The 22,964-nt window shown below is 39.6% G+C and overlaps 1 protein-coding gene across 10 annotated transcripts in view; it reads left to right on the top strand.

Moving 5' to 3' along the window:
* Foxp1 (forkhead box P1) overlaps window positions 1-22,964 on the top strand; it is a 487,831-nt gene that overhangs the window by 404,768 nt on the left and 60,099 nt on the right. For all 10 annotated transcript variants that reach the window (XM_019209347.2, XM_010636145.2, XM_033757028.1 and 7 more), the window contains 2 exons: window positions 476-629; window positions 6,258-6,462. In XM_019209347.2, the coding sequence (XP_019064892.1) occupies window positions 476-629; window positions 6,258-6,462 (359 nt within the window). The remainder of the gene's footprint in view (window positions 1-475; window positions 630-6,257; window positions 6,463-22,964) is intronic.

The following is a 22,964-nucleotide window of genomic DNA, read 5'->3' as shown; positions in this document are numbered from 1 at the left end:
CAAGGGTCTGATTTTTTTTCTCATTTATTTATGTCAGACGTGATAAACAGAGTAGTTAAAGGCTCCCGCTGGAACAGACCTGGAGGGAGGCTCCTCCTTCTTTTACACCTCAAAGGTCCAGGGTTCAAATCCCTCCAGACCAGAGTGATGCAGTCTTCTTTCTAGTGTGAATAATTACAGATTTCAAAGTCTCCAAGTTCACACATCGACTACTAAAGTCAGGCATTTTCCAACTGTAGGGAAAGCCAGCTCCGTGGAGGAAGTCTCTTCTTATGACAGCAGGCAGCAGAAAGGTAAATCTACTTCCCTTCAGAGGTGTTGTGTTCCTGTTCCTTTTAAACCTTAACATTGAGCAGTCCTCATCCAGCTCTGGTGAGCAGTGTCAGTATTGGACGGTGACGGTGAGTCCTGAAGCCTGCATACTTTCACCCTGACTTGGGAAGTGGCTGTCTCATTTTTGTTCTCTCTCTTCCAGCAACAGCAAGTGGCTACCCAGCAGTTGGCTTTTCAGCAGCAGCTCTTACAAATGCAGCAGCTACAGCAACAGCACCTCCTGTCTTTGCAGCGCCAAGGCCTCCTAACCATTCAGCCCGGGCAGCCTGCACTTCCCCTTCAACCTCTCCCACAAGGTATGTACTAATCATATAGAAAGCAGCTCTGGAAAGACTTTGGGCAAAGGGGTCGGGTGTCACTTAGCCCATTCCAGCTAATCATCCAGGAAATTGCCTGTCCAAGGCATACGTGTAGGAACTGTAACAAAAAAGCTGAGCTAAGTAATGTTGGGCCCTCGCAAAAGTTCAAGTGCTTACTGCCAGAATGGGGAGGGAATGTGTATAGATGTTTCCCAGTAGCAGAGTTCACCCAGGGCTGCACAGTTTGAAAGGAAGAGGACCAACTGCTACCTTGCACTTATTGAATATTTTAATGAGATCTTAGAGCATTACAGTTTGGAACCACAAAGGAATTTTCTGGAAGGGTATTAGTCATTGGAAGACATATTTTATATCATGTAACTTGTGCTTTTTATAGAAATGCCATTTTTTAAAATCTAGGCATAAATTCAGGTTTATTTTTCTGTAAATGATGAAAATTATTCTCTTTCTGTTACAAAACTCAAGGTTATCTTGTCTGTATTTTTACATTGTTGTGTTGATTTTTGAGTAAGTTAGTTGTGCACTCATCGGACAGGTACCATTTCTATTTCTAGTTCTTCTTCACAAATTCGGGTTCCCTGAAAAAGAATGAGATTTCATGAATTCCTTTTGAAAATCCACTGACATTTTATCCCAAGGGTGTTGGATGTCAAAACAAAGGGAAACTCTAGGTGTTTTTAGGATATCCTCTTAACATAAGCAACTGTGACTTTCACGTGTATAATATGAAAGCAGATGTATTATTCAGAACTAGAAAAAGGAGGGGAAAAGGCAGGAAGAAGTGTCTTGCTTACATTTGAAAAGATATTTCCTGATCCCATGTAGTTGACCCTCCATACCTGTGACTTCTGTATGTGCAAATTCAACCAACCATGGATTAGAAATATTTGGTTTTAAAAAAAATGGATCTCTACTATACATGTACTTTTTTCTTATCATTGAGTATACCCTCAGTACATTATAACAACTATTCACATCTTGTGCGGCATGTTAAATAGTGAAGAGCTGATGTGTGAAGTACATAGGAGGCTGTACATAGGTGGCATATAAATACCACACCCGTTTATATATGCAAGGGACTTGAGCACCCTTGGATTTGGTATTGGAGAGGGTGGTCCCAGATACCAAAAGCTGACTGGCTGTGTATGTCCCATAGTTTTTAGTTGCTTGCTCAAGGCCTACTGTGTTTTCCGCTCTAGTGTCGTGGTTGTTTATGGCTACATGAGCCTTAATGGCAGCTACCAACAGCTTTAGGGTGTCTTGATTTAGTTGCCACCTGAAGGAGGTTGAAAATGGGGTACTTCCTCCTTGTTACTTAAGCATGATCATTTGTCTACTAACTCCTGTCCAGTGGAGCAGGTGAGGAGGCATGTCTGCATAAATCTCTCCTCTCTTGAGTCAACCACACCCAACTTCCGTCCCCTGCTGGGGTTTGTGTTTTGTGTTCGCTTTCAGTGTTGCCATCAAATCTGTTGCCTACTTCAGCTTCTCACATGACTCTCTGTACCTTTCTGCCATGACAGCACAGGTACTTGATACTTTGCTGTCAAAAGAAAAGATTTGGTAACTGACCAACATAAGAGGAAAAGGAGAGACACATCAGCAGATACATTTTGAGCTTTTGCAATGTTATAATGTGCATTAATTACACCTTCTGGTTTACCGCTGGGCACATGGCAGGCTCTTCTGACACACCTGCTAAACTCAAAGCTTCACCCGCTGTCATCTTTTCCCACCGTTCCTGTACTATTAAGTTTGCTCACTAAGGTTCATTGTTATAGTACATCAGTTAAGCTGCCCAAAAGAGGGCAATTGGGCAGTGACAAGACAAGCTCATATGTAATGTGAAAGAAATGAATGTGGTGATGCATGAAGTGTAATCTCTGCCGTAACGTATCAGAGACACCGGTAGGTAATTCACTAGTCGTGGCATTGATTGATACGCTTAGCTATCTGCTGTAACTGTTACCCCTGCAACATTCGGAAAAAAAGCATATTTAAAATCCGAGCAGTGTCTGCCTGTGTGTCCAGGGCAGCATAAGTGTCAGTGTAAATATTTCTGAAGTCGAGTTTTTGTTGTAAAGGGAACCACTCAGTTATTGCCACCTCTTTTAAATCAGGAGGGTGGTTTTCTTTCCCCAACCCCTCATCCAAAGTGGCTTGAGAATTCCGTCGTGTTGGACTACAGCACAATTCTTTTTTATCAGAGAGATGATGGCTTAAAACTGATGTCATTATGAGGTTTAAATCAACTTTCTGCTTGCTTGAACATGGTCACCTGGGTACGGATGTACAAGGACAAAAAAAGGTTGATCAACTCTGTTTGTCTTTGAGCCAGTGATACCTGAGGTTGTAAAATTGAGTTCTGCGAACAGTAATCTGTCAACTGTCCCCACAACATACATTTTTTAAACCCATGCCTGCATTTTCTTTTATAATGAAGGAGCCAGTTGTCCTAAAAACAGAAATTGTAGCACGGCACAGGAATTATGTGTTTAAAGTTCTGGTAATGCTCACTTCATGATAAAATCATCAAAATCGTTTTACATGCCTCTTCATGGCCTTGCTAAGTTACTTAAAACCCATGTGTAAATGCCAAACTACAGAAATAGGGATATATTCTAAAGGCCCTTTTATTTTCTTTTCTGAAGGTTTTATATTATGAAATAGATAATTTTTATTGTTTTTGTTATTGTAGGGCCTTCTCTCTGTTTTGCATAATTAACATATTTATTTTCTCTTTCATCATCTGATCCTCCAGAACCAGTAATTCTACCCAGAAATATGCTTTCACTGTCATTCTGGTCTTTTAATTTTTAAAAATGTAAACTATAGGTAGGAGAAAATTACATGCTTGTTATGTACCTACTAATGGATTTATTTAGCTTGGTATTGTTCTGATGCTACCATTTTGGAAGAAATACATGCTTTCTAGAAATTGGATATTCATTTAGTCTGATGAGTTAGTAGCTTACTTTTCTGTCTTAATTCTGTCCTGAGATCTTGGCTGCCCAGTTCCATCATCCTTTGGTGGGTAGCAGGAGTGATCTGTCTTTCACTTTAAATCTGATGAGAATTTTTTTATTGTTGTTATTGTTTTTTGGGGGTTTTTGAACCAGGGATCGAACTTGGGACCTTGTGCTTGCAAGGCAGGTGGCAGAACCACTGAGCTAAATCCCTGGCCTGAGAATGTTCTTTTTATTTATTTATTTTTTTTTGAGAATGTTCTTAAATGCAATTATCACATTGAGATTTTGACCCAAAAATACCAAGATTTTTGCTCAGTGAGTTACAGATTTTTCCAGCCTATTGGAATGAAAAGAAAGGAGAGGAGCACTGATGTACTCTAGGCGTAACAAGTGGTGAATGCACTCGTCTTTGTCTTGATTTGCTGGATAAACAGTATACTGTTGAAACAGCCTCAAAGTTCTGCTGTTCTCAGAGGGAAAGTGTTCACACAGTCCTTCGAACCACGTCCTTCCTGTGCAACTGGCCCAGAAATCAATTAGTTTGAGTTGAAAACTTGGTGGTTCGTTCTTTTCATTTGTTTATGCAGTAGAAAATAAAAATAGGTGTTGACTTATATGGTTTTATACCTTGTGCTATTGTCAACAGATAAGCGTGTTTGCTATTGTTTCCAGTGGGTACACAGGGGTTCGAGGGTCAGCTGAACTCACAGGTAATTATCAGTGTACAGGGCACAGTGACAGGCCCGCTTGCTACAGGTGCATCCCACCTGTCACTTTGAAAGCTGCTGGAAAATAATAGCCCAGATGGAGCAAAGCTGGACATGGGATTGTGTAGTGACCTTTCCCATTGTTTAATTTGCCTCCAAGGTTTAATTTCAGGGGACAAGTAATAATTGAATATGTCTAATAACTGAATGCTCATTTGGGACAAAATCCATCAAAATATAATTGGCATTTGATTTTTACGAAGGGAGAAGTAAAACCTACTTGGCTGTCGAAGATGCATTCTAAGAATATCTGACCACTTAATGTATCATTTGAAGCCTCCTTTATAATATATATTAATTGCGAACACTTGAGCATTTGAACATTTTCGTGGAGAGCCGTTAGGAGAGACCAACTGTTTTTGTTAACGTGCCTTGCAGAAAGGCGGGGAAGGTTATTGGTCTGCTGTGCAATAATTTACTCCTCTTTGATATGCAAACGATCCATGGTGAATATAAAAAAAATCCTATCAGACTCATTTCACAGTTCTTAACCACTCGGATTCTCTGGAGTCCATCGCCTCATTAGACCAGTGCTCTCCAATGCTGGCATAATTAAAATCTTTAACAGTTTAGCAAAGTAAAGATGTTTGGCTGATCACGTTGAGATGATTATCTGTCCATTGTATTCTAAATGACAAAAATAAATTAAATTTAGACCTTGGCATTTTTTATTATGTGTTTCAAATGAATATAATGTGCACAGCCTTCTTTTTTAATCCAATACCTTCGGTTTGGTAAGAAACATGCCTGTTTCAGCTGCTTGCTGCTGTATACAGAGAAAATGGCAAGCTTTCTAGCATAACTGTGTACTAGTTAATTGCAACAAAGAACAGCAATCTAAGATGACCTTTCTAATGTGGAATAGCTTTATAAGAAACAGGGTGTGTGGTTTTGCTGCTGCTGCTGCTGCTGTTAGTTGCAGTTCAAAACCTGTTTTTCCTTGCTGCATGTATAAGAATATACATCTAAGTAGGATTTGAAAATAATCAGTCTATCAAGACATTCTGCCAGGATCAAGACTAAGAGGCCCATAGTCGTGAGATTGACATAGTGATTATATTTCTTCTGTAGAAAAAAAACAAGGTGATACCTACTTTTTTAAACCTATGTCCATTTTTACGTGCTAAAAAACAAGAGACCTTCATTACTCCACATTTTCATTTTATTCTGCAATGGTTCATTAGCATTGATCTAAGAAATGACAGTAATAATAGTGTTACTTGTATAAAAAGTTACACAGTTTCTCAATAGACACATCCATCAATTAAGCATGTGGTACTAGAAACCAAAATTAATGAGGAAGATAGGTGTGTTAATGAAATAATCATATTATAATCAATTTGACTGTTAAAAGTTGAAAAGCATTTCAGGAAGACGATATGAATTCATAATTTATGTCTAAAAGTGATTAATAAAAACTATTTAATAACAAAGCTATTTGTCATCATTTAAGACTTAAGCACAAAAATTATTCATTTTGTGGTTCGTGTTGTCGTAAGAATGTAGTAGAACAAATTTATTTTGAGCCTTTCTTTGTGTTTAAAAATAAAGTAACGTCTCTTTCTTTTCTAAACTTGAGAAACAGCATTTTAGATGGATGGAGGCATACTTTCGCAAAATAACTGTGTTTTGAATCCTTTCCACGGGTGTCTGTTATGTGTGATGAGGGCACTTCAGCTCAGCTGCTTGGTAGGAGGGCATGCTTATTACTACCGTATTTGCCTTGGTTGGAAGGGGGGAGCACACCGCACACACCAAAAAGCCCCCCTAACACTAGGCTTTGTTTACTGACTCTTTGATTTAATTACTGTTTGAAGAGGACGGAATTAGCTGTTAATTGATTTAATTATCCAATTTGTTTTTTTCAGGCATGATTCCAACAGAACTGCAGCAGCTCTGGAAAGAAGTGACAAGTGCTCATACTGCAGAAGAAACCACAGGCAACAATCACAGCAGTTTGGATCTGAGCACGACATGTGTGTCTTCCTCTGCACCTTCCAAGACCTCCTTGATAATGAACCCACATGCCTCTACCAATGGGCAGCTGTCAGTCCACACTCCCAAGAGGGAAAGGTAGGGACGAGCCTTGGCCGTGTGTCCAGCATCCATTGCTCTCTTTCACTAGGGAGGGGCTGGTGTGCCTGGTCGTATCTCAGTGATTCCCAACTGGATTCGTGTGACTCCAGTGTGCATATAATTATTTACAAATGTATTCAGTATGGCAAAGCATCTAATTATTTTCACCTCAGTATGGAATTAGTACTTATATAGATCTCTGAACTTAGCCTGGGCAGCAGAAGTCTTGAAGTTTCTCACTGGATGGGTTGGATTTCAAGGCTTCCAGGCTGACTCCCTGTGCCAAGTGCTCACTCCGTACAAGCTTCTAAGCACCTTCTCAAGGAACAGTAGTGTCTGCTGTGGGCAGTTTTGAATCATGGTTTGAAAGACAGCACTTGCGTGAGTCTATACTGCCCCTTTAAAGGCAAGGAGCCCATCTTTTTCTGTCTTGTGTCCCTGAAGCACATGGCCTTTTCTGTTTAGGCACTGAGAGAAGATCTGAACAGCCGAGAGATGGACGCGTTCACTGTATGTGCACACATGGCATCTGCACCTTGCTTTCTTTGATCGTGAATACACTGTAGCATTGTCTCATCACTGTATTCCTGCTTGGGAGTTGGGGCTTCAGATTTTGTAATTGCCTGGAGGTTCACATGAACATTAGTTGAAGCTGAGATTGGTTTAGAGATCTACAGTATATCATGTTAGCATGGAATTCTAGGAAATAAAGCTGTTGATTCACGTTATTGTATCTTAGCACCCTGAAGCATTAGTATTGCTGCTCAAATGCTTTTCAAAAGTAGAATATATAATGCTTCTAAAATTGACATCTTTTCAGTTTACTAATTTTAAACTGTTTTCTATGTATTTCATATGCAGAGCTTTCACACACAGAAGAGAAGAAACCTTAAAAGTAGTATGTGATAGTAAATCCCATTTCCATCAGGAAAAAGCAAATTTTGTGTTTTGTCTTTAAGTAGAAAAGACTCAATGAAAAAATTTATATATCTCATTTAAGCAATTAAAATATAATTTCAAATACTGAGCTCTGAGCCCGATGGTTTAATCAGATAGTTGTCTTTATATCAGAAAAATATCTGAATATACATACAATCACGTTCCAAAAAATATTTTGGTCAGTGACAGCTCATGTATGCAGTGGCAGTCCCATAAGATTATGATGGAGCTGAAGAATTCCCATTACCTAATGGCACCGTGGCCTTCGTGCCATGATAGCATAGTGTGTTACTCATGTATTTGGGGTGATGCTGAGCTAAACCAGCCTGCGCAGCCAGTCATATAAGGAAAAGCACATGTAATTATGTGTGGTACATAATACCTGATAATGATAATAAACAAGTATGTTACTGGTTCATATACTTACTGTACTTTTTAATCGTTAGAGCGTAATCCTACTTATTAAAAAAATTGACTGTAAACAGTTGCTGTGTTAGGCTGGCAGTAGCCTCATCCATCACATGTTTACCTCATCTCTTGATTGCATCATTTCTTTTGTGCTTATTTAATCTCCTGCTGTTTCGTTCGTCATGTCACTAGGAGTGATAGGCTGTACCACACATACCTGCCACCCCACACACGCACTCTCTCCTTCCAGTAGCCTAGGTGTGTGTTAAGCTGGACGGACCATCCATCCAATTCTTTGTAAGTAGGCTCTGTGATAATCACACATCAGCAAAGTTGCCTAGAGTCATATTTCTCAGGATGTGTCTGAGTTAAGAGACACATGACTTTTATGTACACGTATACAGATAAAAGAGCATGCTCACATATGTATGTATTACATTTGAGCATAAAACCTATCAGTAATGAGGATAATATATGACTTAAAAATTTGCAGCTCAGTCCTTTAGGATTTTAAAAAATATTTATAGCGGACAATAAAGAATTTTTAAATTCTTTTTAAGCACTTTAAACTTACTGGTTGAGAAGAATTTGAACAATAGCATGGTGGACAGTTTGGAGCTACTGGGTGAATTGTGGCTTCATTCTCCAGTAGGGATAGGTATGTGTTTCTGGAGGCCAATCTGAGCTTGCTCTTTGGAGTCCTTTATGATGTCTTCATTGTTTTTTTCTGACATCACTTTCAAGGAAAAGTTCTAGGCTGTTCTTTGCTGTACTTGAGATTTTCCAGTCCAGAAGCTGGTGCTGTCCCTTTGCTGCTGAGTGATTGAATTACATCTTTATGCGTAGGCAGAGTGGGAGGCCATCCACTGAGAAATGCCCACTGGTGCGCTTAAGATATTTGTTGCAGTCTCATTGGCTGCTGTGGAGCCTGCACAGATTTCCTGTGACATAGAAAACTCTTCTTGTTTAGATGCACTGCATTCGGTTTCGTTGTGAAAGGTTATATATCTGCAGTCAGGTGATTAGCAGACAGGCTAGCAAGAGAAGAATAGCTCTTTTCATATCTTAAGGCACACTTGGAAGTAAATGGATCTAGGGGACAGTCTAATTCTAGGAGACTTGAGTTTGTTTGATTTTTTTTTTAATGGTCCTTATTTGTCTGCACAAATTTTATGCTTAATCTTCATTATACTGTATGCCTAAATTAGACTTTGGATCAGAAAAGAATTCAGATCTCAGTGAGCGTTAATGTTGATGTAAAAAAAGGCTGAGTTCTCCAGTTTTACATGTGAAGAGAAAGCAGCTATGAAATTATATGCTACTACTTAATCTCTTGATTTTTCTCTGTCTATATTACCTGGTAGGTTCCTAGACGTTCCTGGAGTGAAAGGAAATTCTAGTCAGCATATTTCACTTTATTTTTCTTTAGTTGGGTACTGGGAATTGAACCTAGGGCTTTCTATATACTAAGTACATTCCCTGCCAGTGAGCTATGCCCTCAACCCCTGATCAGCACATCTTAACTGAATGTATCCATTGAAACAAATGAACTCATCAAGTTAAAAATAATTCAGCAGTTTTAATCTTATCATTCAATTCATCATTCAGAAATCAGGTGGTAGCTTTATGTGTGCATATACAGGGACTTGAATATTAAATGTCGTTACCTTATGCGGTTTAATATTGCCTTGTGTGATGCCCAGTGTAAATAGTAGAAAACAGTAAAAGGAAGAAAGGAATAAAGAGAGAGAAGAGAAGAGTTGTCACTACAAAAGTATGTTCTGGTGTACACTGAGCAGATGCTCTTTTAACTGCCTTAGAGAAATTTTCTGCCTTCCTCAACAGGGTGTTTGTGATATGTGTGTCCTTGCCAGCTCCCCCTTGTTTTCTGGGCATACAGAATTTTTTCCTGGATTCTCAGGGAGCATTAGCTGGACAAGCAACAGGTCCTACAACTCCTTCTTGGGATAGCAGTTTTAAGGATTTTCCCTGAAAGGACCTGGGAATGGTTTAGGAGAAAAGCTGTTGGGGAAGGGTAGCACTGGCAGACTTTTTGTTTGTTTTTAAAGTAGGGATGTTTCTGATTCTCTCACCGGATTGCAGATTTCCATGCCATTCGTAAAGCTGCTGCTCTTCCACTCTCCCCCGCATGCATTTTGCAGCCCCTGTGAGCGGCCGCCACAACAGCAGCTCTGGGGTTTGGTGAGTTGCAATCTGTTAAGGAGATAAATAATGTGCTTGGCATGACACTCCTACTCTCCCCTTTCATTTGTCTTACACAAGGAAAATTATAATTAAATCATTCGGGGTAAACCCTTGAGTGTAGAGAATGGAAAAAAACATACTTTGGTAAAGATTGCCAATAGAAACCCACTTCCCTGTTGCGCAGGGTAGAGACATTTATCAATATTCAGCAGTGGTACAGGAGGAATGGCCCATGTGATTTGTGAGGCGGATGCCAACGCTCAAATCAAGGCTTGTTAAGATCCTGTCCTGTGCAGTCATGGACATTCAGCATCATCAGAATTCAGTACTGGTGCTGTACTACACACTTTGATTTTCTACCAACAATTTAATAATTTTTATTGTGCTGATTATCTATAAATTCATTGATGCAGTAAATATACCTCTGTTGTCAGTGCCTTGGCGAAGTGTGGTAGGCACCAAGTTCAGCAGACAGAAGCTAAAAGGACCTTTAAGAGGAAGAAGGTGTATTTAAGTCTCTCACGCTTTATCTCAGAGGAACAGGAAGTCTTGACCTTTTAGGTATAGATAGATACAAGCTTTGTCCCGGGACACCCCAAAACAAGAAGATATTGTCTTGTTTCCTTAACTTTCTGTCTTCCAAGTTTTGGTGTGAGTAAACAGAATCAACAGAATGCAAATGAAACATTTATTAAAATGCTAAATTTAGTAAGCCCTTTGAGCTTCTTGGATCAAAGAAGCTATGTAAATACAAATAGCAATTACTACTTAAGTAATTGCCTGAATTAAAATTCTAAATATCATTTTATATTATGGTGCACTAGGGACACTGGGAAGAGAACTCACATTTAATCAGTTCCTTCTCTGTGCCAAGGGCCGCTAGCTTCCTCTGTATGGAGTGATGTCTCATTTTTTTAACCACATAACCACTTGGGAAGTAGTGGGATCAGCATACCCATTTTGCAGATAAGGCAGTTGAATTACAGAAATTAAATAAACAATCCGGGGTCACAGAGCTGATGAGTGGCATATCCAAAATCCAAATTCAGATCTGACTTTCAGTTTATAAAGTAGGATTTAGAGTTTCTGTTTAGGTTACAGGTGAATAATACTTAATTTATCATAAATTAAAATCAGTATTCCTAAAAGAAGTTTTAAATTTAATTTAAATTCAGTTCAGTAAAACATTTATTGACTTAACCTCCTATCCACGAATGGCTGCATTTTAAGGGAAATACCAGAGTGTCCTCTCATGGTGGATGAATACATACGTGTACAGAGTCCTGGGCCCTCATGAAAGCGATGAAATCACAAATTCTAAGTCACTAACGGTCTGAAATAGTCCATACATACAGAGCAAAAGTGACACTCCACCCCGCCCCGCAGGATTTGTAACAGGAGATAAAAAGTCAGCCTGTCTTATTGGGCCCTGCCTCATATCTGACCTTTCCTCATTGAGCACTTCTCATGCTCTTCATTCTGCTTCAGCTGTCTTCTGTGGTGCAGATCAGAAATAATCCCTTTTCTTCTGATTCTTCTCACTTTCTTTCAGTTCAGCCATTAATAGATACTTATAGCTTGAACATTTCTCTGGTTCGTGTCTCTTCTAAATATTTGTTCCAGTGCTCTCTTAAGCACACAGTGAAAGAGGTTTCCATAAATTCTGCAAAGAGTGTGGTTGTACAGCCTCTGCTTTCTTTGAGGCCATCTTAGTGTTGTCAGAAACAGGTGACCCAAGCCAGGACCTTTTCACTCTGAGGTCTGTCCTGCTGTTAGTCCGGTCATCTTGTTTCTTCTTTCAGTCTCATTCCTGTTTACTGACGCAGCCCTGTGTATTCAGTTGTCTGCACTCTCGGCAGTCGACGTTGGCAACTGCCTCCATAGAACCCCTAAAAGCTTGGCTAGTCTACTTTTGGACACTTCCATTTGATTCACAGCGTCTGGTTTTGGCTTCTGGCCTCTTGTCATATTGCTGTGTATCTGAGAATATAATGATAACACTTATGTTGTATTCAGTTGTCTGCACTCTCGGCAGTCGACGTTGGCAACTGCCTCCATAGAACCCCTAAAAGTGTTATGGGCCCTGCCATTTTCAAAAACAAGGAACTTTGAGATGTAGACATGCTTGGTATTTTAATTCTTATTTTTTCTTTAACAAAACTCTATATTGATGAATAAATGTTAGTGTTCTTGGTTTATTGATAAAATTTAAGAAGTTTGTTTTCAGGACTGTTCTATCCACAAAGGTTTTATTTTTGAATATCCTCAAACTTGATATTTAGGCCTATGTAGCCAGAAATTTCATCAGCCAATTCTAGTTCCTGTTACTCTGAACTGTTTTTCCTTATTTCAATTTTCTTATTTCTCAAAAATCAATAGTAACTTGTTTGATATTTCTTTTGATTTGAAGCACTGATTAAAGTAGTTATTGTAGATCCTTTTTTTTATTAGAACATTTTGAAAAACATGCAGTCTAATTGTCCCAGGTTGTCTTGAAGGTTTTTACCACTCATTCTGCCAACAGGTTGAATCATTTAAAAGATTTCTAACAGAGATTAGCACACTATGACTCAGTAGCCAAATCTGGCCCACGGCTTACTTTTGTAAATAAAGTTTTATTGGGACACAGGTGTGTATATGATTTATACATGGTGACTAGTTTTATAGTGCAGTAGTAAGATGGAGTAGTGGAAGCAGAAGTCATATGGTCTATAAAAAAATAAAAATATTTACCCCCTGGCCATATTTCAAATAATTTTTTTGGTAGTATGGGATGTTGGGGATTGAATGTAGGGCCTTTTGCAGTGAGTTACATTCTCAGCCCTTTGTATTTTTTTACTTTAAGACAAATTCTTGCTAAATTGATAAATTGGACAGTTGGGCTTGAACTTGAAATCCTTCTGCCTGAGCCTCCCATCCCAGAGTGCTGGGATTGAAGTGTGTGCCACCATATCTTGCTAGCTGGCTCCTGACCTGAACCCTCAGACCATTGTTTCTCAAATTTCCCAATGGTACTGTTGGTGGGTGTTTATTATGTGTACTGCCCGGGCTTCTCAAGTTAATACTTGAATTACTTTGGTCCTAGATAGTGTATGGGAAGTTATATGCATCATACTTGGGCTAGGTTCTTACTCAAAGGCTATGGAGCAGCAGCTTTGCCATGACAGGATATAGGTGCTACGCAAAAATCCAGGTCTCAGGCCCCACCCAGACTCACTGAATTAGATCTGTACTGTAAGAAAATGCCCAGAGGGGTTGGTGTGCACATTCAAGTTTAAGAAGCAATGCAAACATAATCCGTTCAGACCAGGGATTTAGCTCAGTGGTGTCGCCACCTGCCTCGCAAGCACAAGGTCCTGATTTCAATCCCTGGTACCAAAAAAGAAAGAAAACAAAACAAAATATTCAATTTACCTGGATTGTGACATCGTTGGAAAGAAACACACACACACACACACACACACACACACACACCCATTTCGATTAACCTCTCAGACACAGTCCACAAAACAAGTGGCTTGCCATGCCCATGGAGGCCTTAAGTAAAAGTAGTATTGGCAAAAGGACCAGCTCCCTGACCACCTATCCTCAACTGCTAATATAAAGCTGGACCTAGGGTTCGTTCCTTGGTTTAGTGATCACAGGCAGGGGGTGGCATAACCTCTTTAAGGTTCTGTTTTTCTTTCCTCTGGGAAATCAGAAACTAGCATATGGTGATGATAATAAGCTGCTGACATTTATGTAACTATTACTTTTTGTGAAACCCAACATACAAAGAACTTGACGTAGGGTTTGAAATTTATTTTCCCATTTCGTCCTCATGAGAACCCTATAGTTTACTGTCTCCTTTGTACAGATGGTATAGCTGGGGCCCAGAAAAATTTTGTAACTTGCAGAAATCACACCGACAGCTGCTAACCTCCTGAGGACTAGATCCAAATGTCTCCTGATCCTCAGGCACTTAAGTGGTTGTCATATTTTTGTAGTCCTTTGATGCAGGGGTGTTCATCAGGACCATGTTGGCTCCAATCTAAAACCCATTAGAGGGGCTGGGGATGTAGCTCAGTGGGACAGCACCTGCCTGAAAAGCACAAAGTCCTGAGTTTCTATCCTCCCTCAGTACCACAAAAGCAAATAAAACTGATTAGAATCTCCAGTGGGTAAATGGGTAAAGCTCAGGGATCAAAACCAGGACATATCCTAGAGCAGTTGTAGCCTACTACAAGACCTGTCTGTTCAACTGTGATTTGGACAAAGCCCCAGGAAATTCCCTGTTGCTTCTTCTTTGTTTTCCTTTACCATTCTGTGAGCAGGAATGTCAGGAGCCTAGACATGGGGAAGGAGGCGTCATGGAGAATGTGGAGAGGGAGCTGAGCATGTCTTGTCAGGTATGGGGGCAATAAGTGGTTGTGATGAGCTTTAGAGGCCTAAAATATAGGTGGCAACATCTCCTATCTCATCTATCTGCAGAGAAGTAACCTGTTTATTTAGGGCAAAAAAAAGTTCCTTTTCGTGTCAGATAGAAGAACCTATGCGCTAGTTGACATTTTGTACCCCAGTATGCTGTTAGGTGTTTGGCAGCCACCATAATCTGAAGAACCATGGTCTGTCCTTTTATTGCTTGAAAGCAGTTGCATAAGGAAGAGGAAGGAGTCTCGGGGGTACATGGCACCATGTTGCTACCTGTCATTCGTGCAAACAGGGCAAGGGGAGAAAAATCTTTAAAATATTGGCATGCCATAAGGGAAAGGGTTATGAGTTTTCTTGACTGTTCCCTTTGTGGGATGATTAAAAGAAAAGAACTCAGCCATTATTTGCTAACAGCTGTTGTAGCTTACTCCAGTAAAGTGCTTTTTACCGTAACAGCATCATTAGACTTTATAAATCTTTGCCTATTTATTGTGCTTAAATGATAAATGCTTTCTAATAAAATGATATCATTGGTCAGAAGAATCATTTCATTTTGTCTCCTAAATTTGTTTTTTTTGTTTTTCATTTTTTCCTTGGGATGATCTGTAACCCGGGGATGGCAAACCTAGAGCTCATGTGTTTGTTTTCTTTTGAGACAAAATATGTTAATGTATGAGTTGTTTTTTTCTAAACTAAATCCTCAGAATTCAGGTTTAATTGCAGTGTTGGCAGATTGCAAAAAGTAGTGCGGGGGTTTGGGGTTGGAGTTTGGACACTCATCTCTAAAAGGTTCACCATCACTAGTCTGTAATATGAATTTTCACAATAGGCTATCTCATGTTGTTCAAACCCCTGTTTCTTTGATCTTGGAGGCGTTCTTTTCTGATGAGCCACTCCTACTCATAGTTTTCTACCAGTCCCTTTGTTAGCACCCTGCCAATTCGTAGGTTTTTATATGTGGTTGGAAGGGCTTTGGACCCCTCCCCCAAAAACATGCATTATGATTTTTCGTGGTTATTGTAGAGCAAGGGTGTGAAGGAAAGCATATGGCCAGGGAAGGGTGAAAAGCAGCTTTTGGGGAACTCTTGGCATTGCTTATTGTAGTGGGTTTCACTCTTTTATCTTCATAAAAGGTCCCTGTTAAAATGGACATCTTTACTAGTTGGATTAGATGAATAGAAATTTTCTTTGGTAGGTGTTGGAGTCATCCAGAAGTAGAAAGCCAGGAGTCTCCATCCCAAAGGCCATGTGATTTGGAAAGGTCCTAGTGTTACTCTGTTTTGTGTAAATGACAACTAAAAGTCCCATGTTCTTAATCCAGTAAGGGAGCCAAAAGGGGAAAGACCAATGCTGAAGACTTGAATGTCATGTTACTCTTTTTTAAAGATTTTCAAAAATGCTTTTTTTGCAGTGCACTTTCATCCTATTCTTTCTTGAACTGGCTTTTGCACAGGTCTTACCCTCCAGCGTGGCTCTGTAGGTCTTTCCAAAAGAGCTACTGCTCTGCTGCCTTGCTCCTAGGGTAATGCAAATGAGTGCATTACATATGTACAGCATTCCTAAAGTTCTTTATTCCACCCCCTTTTGTAATCAGTCAAGGCCTAAGTATATTATAAAGTATATTCTCGTCATTAAAACAATGGTGGGAGCTCACAAAGGGAAATTGTTAATATGTGTTCCAGCTTGTCACTTCTGCCTGTGTGAATAAAGAAGATAACCGTTCCTTTGGGAAACTATTTTGGGAATTGAGCAACAGATATGCTAGCCAGAGAATTCTCTGAACTGTAATTTTCCTTTTTGTGTGTACTCAAAAATAACATCCTGATGGGCTCCTGGGTGCCACCACACATACAGAGCACAATTGCCACAGCCCAGGTGGTGTTAATATAGGACAATCCCCCAGGCACATGTCGCCAAGAGTTGTACAGCTTGTTCAGCGTCTTAGTCCATATGGCAATCTGTCCTATTCACAGAAAGGAGCTAGGGCTGTGCAGGGTGACGACTGTGGTCAGTGTAGTGTGGAATCTGCTTTTCCTCATGGCCACTCCTTGTACGATGGGTTTCCTCATGGATCTGAGTTGCAACACACACACATATTACACATGCATTATACGCATGCTCATTCACACACCTTCTGATCTAAGAAGAAATGTGCTCATATAGCATTGCTGGTTTCTTTCTGCCCCTCCTATAGTCTTAGAGGCATGTGGTTAACTCGGTATAATTCTGGCGCATTAAATGTATAGGTTTATAGAAAGTCAGTTAAGAATACATGGATGCACAGACCTTTCCAGGCGATTCATGAAGTAACTTAGCTTGAAGGTTGCGTGCTTGTACTAGAATTCTAGTAACTGTTTTGTTGTGGTGGTGGTGGTGGTGGTGGTGGTGGTGGTGTCTGTCTGCCTGCCTGTGCCTCTTGCGTGCTTGTACTAGAATTCTAGTAACTGTTTTGTTGTGGTGGTGGTGGTGGTGGTGGTGGTGTCTGTCTGCCTGCCTGTGCCTTCCTCCCCCAATCCCTGTCTCCCATTTCTTTTCTTTTACTTTCTTGGTTTTTTGTTTTTTAATTTTTCACTTTTAGTTGTGAAAGTATTTTCATTGTTCTTTATGGATTGTTGGGCTAAATTTTTTTAACTCTTAAAATGAAAAAAGGGAAATGGGAAACCTTAAAGTCACTTTAGCCTCAAGAAATCTACATGTAAGACAATCCCGAGAGGTGCTAGAAGTGCAAAGGGAGAATTGGAATCGGGGAAAACAGACATTTCCCAGTGAGTAAGGTGGAAAGTAGGGACATCTTAAAAGGAACTTTGGAGGATTTACGGATGAGGGCTTCTCCCTTTATATGTTGTACCCAAATGTTGTTCTGCTTTCCTATGTTGTTCTGCTTTTGTGTAACTATTTGTGTTCTTGTTTGGTAAACAAATGGACCCCATAGTAACTGTAGCTGTTGACATTTATACTACCTGCAAGACTTCCCTAAACAAATAGACATACTTTTATGACCTTCACATTTCATGCCTTTTATAGTCTTCGAGGAAATTATTCTACTGGCAGGCAGATCTCTCTTCTTTTTTTTTTTTTTTTTTTTTTTTTTTTTTTTTTTTTCCTTTCTTTTTAGAAAATACTTCAGTTACTTTGAAAGATCTTTTGTGTAGTGTTTAACATTTTGACCATGCATGTTGAAAGAGTTCGGGGCAATATAATGGCAAGAAAGAGACCTAAAGTGTTTATGTGAATGTTGTGGTATTTGCTTTCAGGGGGGTCATTTTCTAACCAGTGGAATTCAGATGATTCTGTATCCCAAAGGCTAATAACTCCACCAACCTTATAACCATTGACTTAAATTCAAAGGCAGCTATGGTTATGTTGCTACTTTGGTATCTATTGATGGAAATATTCTGATATGTATGAGCCCCTATATCAACTCATATTTTTCCATATGAATCATGTATATGACAAGAACAAGATGTCTTGTGTTAAAGATCAGTGTGAGAAATAAATGGCAGTTTACTTTAATTAGAAAAAAATTGACACCAAGAGCTGGAATAATCCAGTGGCGTTTGAATAAATTAGAGGATGGTACAGACAGAAATAAAAAACTGAAGAAGGATAAATAGGAACTTATTCTGAGTTTACACAAAAATGTATTCCTAGGTAGAACAGAAGTCTGGGACAGGGCTGCCATGTGTCCATCCAGCCAATCATGCCAAGCATTAGCCACACACTTGGTGTCCAAGGCTCTGAGCGTTACAGTTGTGAGCCCCCCAGACAAGTCTGTGGAAGAGGTGGACAACCAAATGCAAAATTACACAACTTGAGTTATGTTCCAGAGTGGGAAAAAAAAAAAGGCAGTGAAAGGGCTAAGTGTTACTCTGTGGGTCTAAGGTTACTGTTTGGGCAAGTTGGTCTGGCAAAGCCTCTTGGTGACCCTTGGACAGACATGAACAGGAAAGGAAATAGCCCTCCTGGCTGAGGGCTCAACAGAAGCAAAAGCCCTGGGGCAGAGGCAAAATTAGAAGATGTTTTGTTGCTGCTTGACCCATTCTTTAGTGTGAGGGTTGGCTGAGTTGTATAGCTGTGCTGTGAAATGCAGGCCGCCTACTTATTTGGTTTGGGTGTGCCTCATAGATTGAATTTAATCCTTGAGGATTAAATGAGTTAATACATGTTTCAGTTGCTAGGACATAGTAGGTACTTCATAAATACTCATTTTTATTGTTAATTACTATGAAATTATTTAAATAACAAATCAAGACACATTTATGGTAACTGTGCAGTTTCTGAGAATTAAAAGATGACTTCTTCCCACCAAGGAAGCTCAGAGGTAGCTAGAGGGGAAAAATACCAACAGTTACCTTGGGACCAAGAGTAATGCCAAGTTGGATTCAGTTTGCAACTTGTTTAAATTGACCTCTGGTAGCATCTTCTAATGGATCTCCTTCACACACACATATTCTTCATGAAATTCTTTAACACACTGAGCTCAATGAAGGAAAAGTGTTATTTCCCCCGTCTATTGTTGTACCCCAACCATCCAGTGCATCTGTCAGTAGGTGTCACATCTCACTGCATAGACTAAATGAAATGTTCAGAAGAAAGTGATGCCCCAGCGACTGAGAACTCACTGTGAGTTCTTTATCCCCATGTGTGTAGGAGTTCCTGATAGCCTTTGTCAGTGTCTGTACATGCTCCAAACAAGGGGAGAACAGTTATGTTCCTGGTAAGAGTGTATCTCAGTCATAAACTTACATCAGAGTGGCCTGGAGGACTGGCTGGAGTACAAGTTGCTGGGTCCTACCTTTGGTATTTCTACTTTAGTAAGCCAGGGTCAGGTCCATGAACATGTGTCTTCAACAAGTGCTGTGGGACTATTTGAGAATCAACTGCTGTTCTTAAATAGCAGTGTTCTTCCCCATCTAAAATCTAAAGGTACACAGAAGTAATCCAAATTAAGATTGTTTAGGAAAATCTAGATTTGAATCCCAAGTGTTGTCACTTCAGAAAAATTTTCTCAAAACTACAGCTTAATACAAACTATGCCCACATTGGCCTTTAAGTCATGTATAAGTGCTCTGGTTTTATCCTTTTTTTTTCTTTCAGTTTTTTTCTTTTTGTTGTGTATGTTTTAGTTTCTGCTCTTGTTGTATTCATTCCAGCAGCTGAGCTCTTGCTAATGCAGAGGCCCAGATCAAATAGTATAGCACTTGATGTTCTGGTAATTTGCTCAGCTATACTGTTCTCTGCCCAGCTGGAGAATTGCACAGAGTGTAGCAGAACCTGATCAGTAACAGTTGATGCTAGTGATGTCCAGACATCTGATTGTTCACCCCCACCAGTATAAAAAGTTTGAGAAATGCATCCCTACTATTTATTAATACATGCATATTCTAAAGAAATTCAAGGCAAAGAGGGGTGAGAAATATATGTATGTATATATGCATATGTATATGCATGATAAGTTACATTAACTCATGCATATAGACATTTTAATGTTATTCTGTCCACTTATGGATTGCATGTATCCCAGCGTGGAGACTGTGACCTAGGAACCCAGTAGGGTATATACGACCAAGTAGGTGTCTTTAAAAACCTGCTGAATTAAAGGTAAGAAAGAGTTTAACCCAGTAAACATTAATGAAACACCATGTTTTACAGAGAAGTAAAAGTAATAGCACCCAGTAGGTAGTGATTCTGAAGGAAATGTGAAAGCCCCATGGTTCTGAGCCAGTGGCTTTGTCTCTTTAGCTCCCTTATCCCTTCATCTTCTGTTTTCTTATCTGGCCCTTGTGCATGATTCATCTGCTTCGGGAGGATGATGTAACTCTTAAAAGTCTTGCATTGACTTCCATGGAGTATTGTGGGGGTGGGGGAAATGAAGTTAGGATTAATATTGGAAATTTTATTTATGCTGTTTGATTTCTGTAGGTACTGTTTGTTCCTTAACATAAGGACAAGGTTCCACATAGAACTTGCCTCACCAGTGCAAACACACTTGCATGGGCATAATGAGAATGCCTGGCTAATAGTGTTAATAACTTTTGGATTAGTGGTGCCTGTGTCTGTATTGACACAGTTGCTCACACCACTCTTTGGAAAGCATTCTGTTTTCTTAGTGAGATGCCAGTGTCGATGCTGCAGTGGTAAACTCTTAGTTACCAACCCAGAATAGCCCTTGCTGGTATCCAGAACAAAAGCTGGAGCTCTGCTTCTTCTTATTCTTTTTCTGCATTTATTACTTCACTCATCACCTTGCAAGCATAGGGATTCTGCCTTTGTCATCACCTGTACTGTGTGTGTGATTGCATTGTGATCTGAATACAGCAATCAGCTTCAGGGTCTGTAGCTCCAGTTGCCTGCTTTATTGTCCTGCTCACCCCACATGCTCCTAGCTCCTGAGAATTATGATGATATATTTGGCCCAGTGTAGCTGGGAAAGGAGATAGAACATGTAGGAGATACGATTGGTGATAACTGTCTATTACCTGTCATGCTGTCCAGTGTTAGGTTCTCGCCATTGGTAAAGTCATCTGGACAGCCTACATATGGGGTGCACCGAGATCCTGAATAACAAGTTCTGAATTGCACTATACTGTACTGTTGGGACTTTTGTGGGTCTTTGTCCCAGAAGTCCAGGGTGACCTGGAGGCTCTTCTCCATCTAAAAGTCAAATGAAAGTGTCTCTTCAGACTTGCTGCTGGGTCTGTACTGGGTCCAACCTGGAGTTTAGCTATACAGGTTGGATCTCCTGGAGGGAGGTATATGTTTCCTGAATTGCAGTCATTTGAAGAGATATCCCATTGCTATAGGTTTACCACATATGCTTTTTATGATTATTTGTGGAATTTCTTTAAAGCAAGTCACTTTTTAATATAGAATCATCTCATCCTACAAAATGACATGTGAAAAATCAGAAATCGGTGATGACAAATATATTTTTACCTGATACAAATTAAATCTGTCTTTGAAAATATGCATTCTTGCCTCACTTGACATCCTGCAGATTACCTGTGAGTATGTGTACATCACATGTTGGGATATTTTGTTAGGATTCCTTCATTTTGCAGAGGGGAAGGACCTTGACTGAGTGTGAACTATGCCAAGTGGATCAAACTGTATTCATGGGAAATCCAAGACAGTCCCTTCCCTTCCTCAAATGTGGATTCACAGGTCTACCTTTCTGCGTATATATATATCCTCTGTCTCCAGGCCCAGAGAGAGGATACAGGCTCAGAGCATATCTAAAGCAGACCTAGGTTTTGGAGACTGAAGTTTTCAGATGTTCCCAAACCGCTGATGGAACTTTTTACTCTAGACTATTCCTAATTGTTTTAATATCTGGCAAACATTTTCACTGGTCAAATTACCCAACAGTTCTCTGCTAATGTAAAATTGGTAAACATAAAATGACCTTTTCCCTGTGCTAGTTTTCTTCAGCCTTTCGTGGTTTGTTATATATTTTCTTAAAGCCAAATCAGAGCTGTGTGTGTGTAATTTGTAGTACCGGGGATTAAACCCTGGGCCTTTATATTGAGCTACATCCCCAGCACTTAGGGTTTAGGTTTTTTTGTTTTGTTTTGTTTTGACAGGGTCTTGCCAAGTTGCTCAGGCTGAGCTTAAAGTTGTGATGCTCTTGCCTCAACCTCCCAGGATGCTGGGATTTCAAGTGTGTAACCACCATACCTATCTTTGTATATAATTATTTTTCAGTGGTATTCTTTTTTGAAATTATTTTTATGAGTATACTTTTGTTTCCCCAGTACTAGGAATTAAACTCAGGACCACGAGCAATCAAGGCAGGCACAGCACCACTGATCTAAATCCCTGTCCCGGTACACTTTTGATATATATAGTGATCACATTCATCACAGGGAATTTGTACTTATACATAATATATCTTGATTATTCTTTTTCTTTGCCCATCCCCTTTCCTTCAACTTTTCTTCTCATTACCATTTACAAGAACTATTTCCATTTTTCCCTTCTAGTCTTTTTTCCTTTTCCCTCTCTTCCTTCCTCCTCCCCTCCTTTATTTGAACATTTTCTTCCTACTCCCAATATCTATAATTATTAAATGACATGGGTCCTGCATGCGTTTTTATGAGGTTGTAGCTCTTATCCCTCTCCACCTTGCTTTGAAACCAATCCACAGTTCATAAAAGGTATACTTTACCAGTACATCTTCAAGTACAATCATAATTTTTAGGCAGATAAAGATGAGGAATTTCCCAGCATCCTTAGGCATGTACAGTCTAAGGCCCCGTCTTGGAATTAATGAATCAGAATCTGCATGTTAGAATGGACTCCAGGCAATTTATACTCATAATCAGGTTTCAAAAGCACTATTATAGGAACAGCAGTGGGCAGGGAAGGTTGTATGTCCTTAGCCCTACCATGGTTCTTATAGCCCATCAATATTCTTTTAGTCCTTCTCTTGTTGTCCTCAATTTCTAGAATATCTTCATCTTTGTACTACTATTATTTACTTAGTATTTCTTTAAGTAGACTAACTTGGGTTTCATAAGAAGTTACAGTTGAGAAAC

This window comes from Fukomys damarensis, unplaced genomic scaffold (assembly GCF_012274545.1).
Source record: "Fukomys damarensis isolate Sample0158 unplaced genomic scaffold, DMR_v1.0_HiC HiC_scaffold_28, whole genome shotgun sequence".
In the NCBI taxonomy this organism is placed as follows: Eukaryota; Metazoa; Chordata; class Mammalia; order Rodentia; family Bathyergidae; genus Fukomys; species Fukomys damarensis.
The sequence above is the reverse complement of the archived record's forward strand: the minus strand, read 5'-3'. Positions and strand labels throughout refer to the sequence as shown.